The sequence below is a fragment of the Chroicocephalus ridibundus genome, chromosome 14, assembly GCF_963924245.1.
Source record: "Chroicocephalus ridibundus chromosome 14, bChrRid1.1, whole genome shotgun sequence".
Classification (NCBI taxonomy): domain Eukaryota; kingdom Metazoa; phylum Chordata; class Aves; order Charadriiformes; family Laridae; genus Chroicocephalus; species Chroicocephalus ridibundus.
Window position 1 is genome coordinate 12,132,362 of NC_086297.1, and position 8,743 is coordinate 12,141,104.

Sequence of the window (8,743 nt, forward strand, 5' to 3'; positions counted from 1 at the left end):
TGTTACACTGCAACTGCGCGAAGGATTCGCACCCTCTAAAACTTTTCCCTCCGGTGCGAAACATAACAGAGAATCTGACCGCCGCAGCTTTATCAGATCTTTTTCTTCCCAATTTAAGCAAATTATTTGCTTCTGGCTCTGTTGAAGGCTACAGAATGTATATTAAGATGTAAAAAACAGGAGACTAGAAAGACGGTGAAAGCCTAGATCGTGTTCCCGATGGATTAATCAAACAGTTTGTGTTGCTGGATGATGTTGAGTGATTGGATTGGGTTGAAAACTGAAGGATATGAGCAACCTGGTCTGGTAGGAAGTGTCACTGCCCAGGGCAGGGGGGTTGGAACTAGATGATCATTAAGGTCCCTTCCAATGCGAACCATTCTATGGTGGTATATCCCTCTCTCACCCGTTCCGGTGGGTCGGAGCACGTAGCCCATGTAGGGTCTGAGATCCAGCTGGGTCAAATCTGCTGGATGGCCGCTGCCCCAGGCTGAGGATCGGAGCTAGGCTGGGCTCTGCGGGAGCCCAGCTCTGGGAGCATCCTCTGGGAGCATCCTGAGGGCGCTGGAGCGGGCACTGGTGAGCGCTGGGACCCGGCTCGGACCCTGGGTGCAGGCATGGCGGTCCTTGCCTGGGAAGGCAGCATGGAGCAGAATGGTCCTGGTGGCTTCTGGAGTCAGAGCCAAACCCTTGCCCTTGCTAGGGGTGCAAAGAGGAACAGACAGATGCATTTTTACCAGTTGACGCCACGTTTAATGTGCTTAATAAACAGTTTCATCCAGGTGTAGCCTGAAGTTTAGCGTCCTCTAAACAAAACCACCCCAAAACCATCCTAGCCCAAAGGCAGCAGTAAGTGTGGACCGTTCAGGTCAAGCACTCGGCCCTGCCTGGCCAAAGAGCGTGTCCCCACACCCCCCCGGGCGGTCCCTGGGCGTCCCGGGTGGAGCCTACGGAGCTGCCGCCTTCTTTCTGCAAGGAAAAGGCTCAATAGCCGCGACCTGCAGCTGAAGCGCTGCTCAGGCTCCCTTCAGATAACAAGTGGTTTCAACTCAGCATTTAAAAAAAAAAAAAAAAAAAATACTGTTGGTGGCAACTCTTATTTCCCTGGAAAAAAATCCTGGACCCCTGGCAGAGAAACAGTTTCTGCACAGAAAACATGACACTATTTACAAAAAGCGATGCCTAATATCCTTTTCCAGCTTGGAAAGAGGAGTTTGTTTTAATACATCCTTTTTTAATTGCCATGAGCTGGACTTGTAAATATTGTAAGTGGTTGAGTAATAGTCATCTGTGCGCGGACCAAATGAAAGGACATTTTTTCCGCTCTTGGAGCCCTAACGTATTCCCACAGCTCGGACAGGGGGATAGCACGGAGCAGATACTAAACCGAAACAAAGGCCTGCTAATTAAAAGATCGTTTAACCCCGGGGGATGCCTGCGTGTGCGATGCCAGCGCGCGACGGTCCAGCCGGCTGCACGAGGAGCTCTCGCGTTGGGGCTGCTTCGGGAGGCGACGGGCTGGACCACAGGGATGCAGCCCGTTCTCAGTAAAACATTTCCTCCTCTCCTCTGAGACAGGGGTGGGAAAGGGGAGAGTTCTCCCAAAGAAAGGGGAAACGGAAGAGAATTAGATTCCTCTGGCCGGCATCTTACCGCTATCGTTCAGTCAAGAGAGGGGAAATCTGCTCTGCTGCTTTTCTGGATCAGTCTTCAAAATGATCCGTAACTTACGTTTTTTTAACACCATCCTTCTGCAGAGCAGCGTGCTGTGCCCCAACGAAAAACTAGTTGTGAGGTTTTATAAGATCGTACTAGTCATTAATTTCTGTACGGCAACCAGCACGGATTTGGGGCAGGACGGAGCCCGGGTGCTGCCCGGTTGGGCAGAGCGCTGTTAGACTCTCCTTAATGCCGGTTGATCTTCACTTTCCCAAGTCAGGTCCGTACCCGAAAGCCCTGCTTTTCCTCTCCAAATCGCTTTGTCTGAAAGCAGGAGTAGTTTGTATTGGAAACGATTTCCTGATGCAATTTGGATTTCCTTCTGAGTAATCCTTCGCCCCAGTGGGATGGTACAGGGGGATTCTAGAAAAGCTTAACTGGCCTTGCCATGAGTTAAACATATCCCCTGATCTTTGCGAGGCAGATGTTTAAGTAGGAAGATACCCTGCAGGCGCTGGTAAAAAAAAAATTAATTTGAAGGCTCAGGAAGAGAAAGAACTGCTCTACCAAGGTGGGTTGGAGTCCCCGACGCTGTCTGGGTCGTCGGCGTGCAGGGCTCTGGCGAGGGGCTCGCGCGGGGCGAGCAGGGGGGGAGATCAGCCTCAGCTGGGAGGAGGAGCAGGACTCGGAGGAAGAATTTAATTGCCAAAGCCCAATTGTAAAAGATGAAGGCGGCAACCTTAACGTCGTTCCATCTTTTCCAGGAATGCTGGTGGTGATCGTCTTGCTGCTGATCGCCATTGCCGTGGTTGCTGTCTGGCCGACACATTAACGCGGACCCGGCGCCCGTCGGAGCTGCTCTCGGCAGCTGAGCGCCCAGGACTCCGGTGAAGAGACCGACTTTCTGCAAAGACCTTCTGCGTTTTAAATAAACCCACCAGGACTGGAATGAAGCTGTGTCCGACCGACAGCCGGTCTTCCTTCGGTGCACAGCTGAAGAGCGCTGCGTGGTTTGAAGGGTTTGAACATGAAAAGGACTCACTTCCCACCTGCATTCGCCATTCGGGAGGCTGCGCTGGCCCTACAATACCTGTTCTTCTCGGTGCATCTGCCTCGGGGCCCGCGCTGGTGTCGGGGTGCTGCCTGCCCGGCCCCACGCCGCTTCTGCGGTCAGCCGTCCTGAGGGCTTTAAAATACTAAAATAACGATGTAGTTTGGGAGCGCAGCGACGGCGCTGCTTTCTGATCCCTTCCTTCGGAATGCAAAGGCTTAACGTTTTTCGAGGTATGGATTTGGGGGGGGGGGAATGACTGCATCTGGATGCCGGCGGGACGGGAAGCGAGAGGACACGGAGCCCTGCGAGGCGGCAGGACCCCCGTGGCGAGTCGGGCGGTGCTGCGCCCCTGGGGGAGGGCCGTCGGTGTTCATCGGCACGGAGAGGAACGTCTCCAGCCAGGTGTGTAGGAGTGGAAAGCCTTGCCCAACCTGTGCTCCCGAGGAAGGCGTGCGCTCCGCGGGCTCTGCCGGGCTCTGATGGAGATGCGCCGGCATTATTCACCTACTAATCTCGGCGATCGGGGTCTGCCTTTTTCTTTTATAACTTTTCATGCGCTGTTAAAACTGAGAGGAAGGATTACCTATGTGAAAACTAACGAAAAAGAAGTACTGAACGTTCGTGTCTGGCCAAGAAAATCATTATTTTGTTATATGTGCCAGTTTGATTTCAGAGTTGATAGAGCAAGCAATAAATACTGAATAAAAGCTGATCCATTTATATACAATTTATCTGCCTGGGTTTTTATTATTTCCTCCCATCTCGTGTTGCGCGTGAATGATTTCTCCAACGCTTCCATTTCCTAAGAGCTGATTTGGAGGAGGAAAAAAGCGATTCCTGCCAGACTGCATCTGTATCATGACATACATTTCCTGACGGATCCGTAAGACTTGCCAGCCCTGGGCTGGTCCTCACCTGCGGCGGTGGCGTATCTCCTTTCACAGCTCACAACTGGCTCTTGGCACTCATTTCCCTCTCCCTGCCCTGCAGCTGGGGTGGCGGCACGTCTGGCGCTGGTCTGGGAGGTGGGAAACCAGGGTGTCCTGGTGCCTCATCCCCTCTGGAGTGACACGGAGATATTTCGCTTTTCTGGGCTCAGTTTCTCCATGTGGAGCACTGCGTCCAGCTCCGGAGCCCTCAGCACAGGAAGGACATGGAGCTGTTGGAGCGGGGCCAGAGGAGGCCAAGAAGATGCTGGGAGGGCTGGAGCCCCTCTGCTGTGAGGACAGGCTGAGAGAGCTGGGGGGGTTCAGCCTGGAGAAGAGAAGGCTCCGGGGAGACCTTCCAGCCCCTTCCAGTCCCTGAAGGGGCTCCAGGAAAGCTGGGCAGGGGCTGTTTGCAAGGGCATGTAGCGACAGGACGAGGGGCAATGGTTTAAACTACAGCAGGGCAGGTTTAGATCAGACATTAGGAAGAAGTTCTTTGCACTGAGGGTGGTGAGACCCTGGCCCAGGTTGCCCAGAGAGGTGGTGGAGGCCCCATCCCTGGAGACATTCAAGGCCAGGCTGGATGAGGCTCTGAGCAACCTGATCCAGTTGAAGATGTCCCTGCTGACTGCGGGGTGTTGGACTAGATAGCCTTGAGAGGTCCCTTCCAACCCAACACATCCTATGAGTCTATGATCTCTCAGTTGGGACTTGGGCACTGGCCCCTTTCTTAAGTGCAAAATTGCTCTTCTCCTTGTGGCGTGCAAGTGTTGGCTGGAGCTGAGGCTTTGACCCAGTTGCTCCAAGGTCCGAGGTGGGATTGACAGAGCTGGCTATGACAGGAGAAGATGGGGTTTTGCAGGAAAGGGAGGTAGGGAACTGTTGGGTACCCACCAAATACGTGCCTATTGCTGGTGGCCAAGAGCAGCGTTGCCCTGTCTGTGCTGCTGGGAAGGGCACAGTGTAGGTGGAGAGAGGACCTTGGTGGAGAAAAAGCCCAGGAGATACAGCTGTGCCTCAGAGCATGGGCAGTGGGCTTCAAAGAGGGCTCTGTGCCAGTGCCCAACCCACCTTCTCATGCTCAGCATGGAGAGTCGGAGCTGGAGGAGAGACCAGACCAGCTCCTCTGGAGGGATTGGAAATCTTGGGGCGAGGGGGACTGTGCTTTGCTGGCTTCGGCGTCTTTGCCTGGTGTTTACCAAAATCCTGGAAATCCAGGCATGGGCTTTGTGGTGGGTAACTAAATACCATGTTGTGCCAGTGAAGGACACACAATGATGCCCATGGCCGGGATGGAGCAGAGTCTTCCACACATCTCCACGTGCTTTGCTGGAGAAAATCCTTGAAGCTGTCAAAAATCCGATCCAGGTTGTGCCCACTTGCTTCAGTTTCTTTGGAGAGATGCTTCACCTTACAACCATCCAAGGAGAGTTTGATTTTCTCTCGGTTTCCGAGAGGGCACACTGGGTGTTTGATGAGTCTATGGCTCGATCTCAGATTGGAGACGGAGCTTTAAGCAAGGCTGCTCCAGCTGGAAACAACGGGCGACTTTGGAGCCGTCTTCCAAACTTGTGTGTTCCTGTAGGTCCTGTAGGGAGGGACCGACGCTGGAAATCCCCCTGGATCTGTTCCTCTGCAGCAGCCCCAGCCCGGCAGCAGGATCTCACCCACGGCTCCGGTGCAGCCCCCTGGATCTTCGGTGACTGCAGGAGAATAACAGGGGTATTGGGATGAGGCTACGGACTCGGCTTTCCAATTAAAACTGTCATTTACGGAGAGAATGAAGGTTTTGTTTGAATTCCCGGGACGCCCGGGATGGATGCGTAATTCATCCTGATCAACGTGACACGGTGACTTTGTGCTGGTAGAGGCTTTAAAAAGATGTTTTCTGACCCGTTGGGTTCTCAAAGACATTTTTCCCGCTAGCGCCCGGCAAAGGTGGGAGCGCGAGGCTTCGCTCCGCTGAAAGGTCTGACAAAGCGCTTCTCAGACTTGCCCTTTAGGTAACATTTAATGTGCCGCCTGGGTGAGGGGTTTGATTTAAAAAGAAGTGGATTTGGCAGCTCTCTGCTGCGTTGTGGAAAGTTTTTCTCTCTCCCCGCCCCCACCAAAGAAAAAGGAAGGTTAAAATAGCCGAGCCGCTGGGTTTGGGCTCCGAGTCGGTGGGGGGGAGTTGGAAGCCCAGCTTGCCGGGGACCCGCACGCCGTGCTGCTGGATGCTCCTAGTTCCAGGGATGGGGCAAAGGATGCTCAATCTGTGCCACGCGCTGCTGGAATCACGTACCCGCAGTGGCTTCTCCAAGCAAAAGTCTTTCCCCGTCCCCTGGGATGTGCCTGGAGAGACACCCCAGGCTTCCCCTTCCCTTGCACCTCCTTCATTTCCCTCTCGGAGGATGCGCTCAGGAGTTTACCTGCTTCCAGTTGTTATTTCATCAAAAATACCGGTGCCGGGGAAGCTCTGGTACGTGTTAGAGGCACTTGCCTGTCCGAGTGCCCTTGGTAAGAAGTCCCTAGCTCCTACGTGAGGATAACCGTGATGGTGAAAGGCTGCCGGGCACTTTCACACCCCCTGTTTCTGGAGGTTGGGGCAGTGCACGGCTGCTCTCCCGCACTGCCCGGTGGGACCAAACGCTCCGGGTCCTGCCCTTAGTGGGATCAGGCTCTTTCCCCTCTTTCCGGAGCCACCGCGTTTTCTTTGGACGAGCGGTCGCTTGCCAGGAGGCCGCGGGGCCGGAACGATCTGGGAAAGCCATTTGCTTCTCCGCAGAGCCGCCGGCGACGGCCCCGGAGCAGAGATGGTGGCACTTGTGACCCATTTGTCTCCGCAATAAAGATCTGAGATTTCTGACCTCCGAGATGTTTTCCAATTCATAAATTACCCGCCAGGCTGAGGGCGTGGGTCGGGCGGGCTGACCCCTCCGCACTTTGCGGGACCTTTTGCCTGTATTTTTCTCTCTGGAAGCGTTTTGCCGCCTCGGTTCCCCCCCCGCCTCCAGCTTTCCAGCTTGTCTCTACCCCCAGCCCTTGCCCGGTCTCGAGTGCCGGCTGCTTCGGTGGCATCTGGGACCACTGATGTCCTGTGGGAGACGGGTGATGGAGCCCGGCCCCGCCGCGGAGGACGGGCAGAGAGGGACGGCGCTGGCAAGGAGCCTGTGGATGGGGGCAGAAAACGGGTCCGGAGTGGGGTTGGCGGCTCCCCCGCCCCCAGGCGCTGGCTGTCCCCTGTCCCCAGCCCTGTCCCCCGGCTCAGTGTGGGGTCCTGCGGGTTTGAGCGAGCCAGGGCTCTGTCCCGCTGCAGGGCACAGTCTCCTGCGCCATTCGGGGAAGGACGGGGAGCCCGGCGGGACGTACCGCGGTCCAGAGCTCACAGAGAGCCCGGGGGTGCTGGCGGGGACCCCCCCATCCCACTCCTGGTGACCCCCCCCTGTCCCCAGGGGCGTGTGGCTGCTGCCGGGAGGATGCTAGTGGGCCACGCGGCTGGGACTGACGGTCAAAACCAGCCGTGCACCACCTGGAGCCCCAGCAAGGGGACCTCGGCAGAGACCTGGGGAGGCGGAGGGGACACCGCCACCCCCCTGCCCACGTCCCCGTGCCTCGGGCTCACCGTCCCGCGAGCTGGGAGGAAGCAGAGATCCTTGGAGATATTTACAGTTTACAAGAGTTTATTCAACTGGTTTCTGACTTTAGTTTCTACCGAGTGGGTGCTGAACAGTTACAAGCTCCTTCGGGTTCAATTACAGCCAATCTAACCAAACAGACAAACAAAGAGGGAAAAAAAACAAAAACCAACCAACCAACGAAAAAAAAAAAAAGAAAAGAAAAAAGAAACCACTTGGAAAAACAATAAGAAAATCCACAACTTTTTCACGTGTCATTAAATATATTCATATATAATAACCATAATATATTAGTATGCATTGTAAAGAAACATCGCCCAAAGCAGTATGCAATGGTCGTAACTAAACAACATTTACAGTTCAAGATATTAACAGAAATAATCCGGAAAAAAAAAAAAAAAAAAAAAAAAAAAAAAGAAGAAACCAACCCCCGAACGGACACAGGTTTTTGTGAGGGGCGAGGAGGCGGGTGTGCGGGGAGGGGGCACGGACGCGACCAAACCGACAGCAACGAGACGCAACGACTTTTTTGTCGGGTGCTACCGCGGAGGGATGATTGTTTTGGCATTTCGGCTGCTCTCCCGTGCTGCCCCGGCCCTTCCCCGGCCGCCCCCGCCGCCCCCCCGGCACCTCCCTCCCGCCCCCCCCCGGCCCCGCGGGTGGGTGCTGGGGTTCCCCACTGGTTGTAATGGGCTGGTGCCCCGACAGAGCTGCCCCCCAAGACGCTGGTGTTCAGCGGTGACGTCTTGTCCCTCTTTGGGCGACGGGACAGAGGTGTCCCCCCGGGAGATATCCTGGAGCAGGGAAGAGTTGTAACCCCCCCCCGACACCCCGGACCCAGGGCTGCTCTGCCTCCCCCGCAGGAGGAGGGCCGTGCACCAGTTACACCAGCAGCTCCTGCAGGTCAAGGCTACCGGGAGCACGCGAGGGGCACTGGGGGACCGTGGACGCAGCGAAGGGGCTTCTCTAGGCCGGTTGGAAAGCACAAAACTCCCAACAGGGACGACAGGACGGGGTCCTGGTGGGACAGGGTCCTGGTGGGACGGGGCTGGGGGACCTCGCTTCTGCGGGTGGCTGTGGCTGTGGCGGGCTCCGAGCTGTTTCCCGTCTTGTGCAAATTCTGTTTCCTTCTGATTTCCCGGGTTGGGTCGGTGCCTGGAGGGGTCCGGCCGCGGGACGGGGTGAGTGGTGTTTCTTCTGCGGCCTCCCAAAGCGGTGGGATCGGGGCAGGGGCTGGGGCTTGTCCCCGGGTGGGTTTGGGGGGTGTCAAGGCTGTGCCGGGCAGGACGGCTGCGCTTGCTGGAAAGTGGGAGTGAGCGTTGGGTGTCCAGGCTTGCTCGGTGGGCAGTCCCCAAGTCCCCGTGGCCCCTGGCCTTGCCTTCCCACTCTCCAAGTAGAGAACCGGCTTTGGGTTGGGTCTGGTTGCTTTTAGTCCAGTTGAAGGTCTCCCGTGGTTCAAGAGCACGCTGGCTAACGGGGGACAAGCT

At 55.9% G+C, this 8,743-nt stretch overlaps 1 protein-coding gene across 1 annotated transcript in view; it reads left to right on the plus strand.

Annotated features, from left to right (window-relative positions):
- The window catches only part of STX8 (syntaxin 8), a 117,283-nt gene extending 113,843 nt beyond the window's left edge, over window positions 1-3,440 (plus strand). The window contains exon 8 of the mRNA XM_063352377.1: window positions 2,424-3,440. Within this exon, the coding sequence (XP_063208447.1) occupies window positions 2,424-2,491 (68 nt within the window). The 3' untranslated portion in view covers window positions 2,492-3,440. The remainder of the gene's footprint in view (window positions 1-2,423) is intronic.
- The last annotated feature ends 5,303 nt before the right edge of the window (window positions 3,441-8,743 follow it).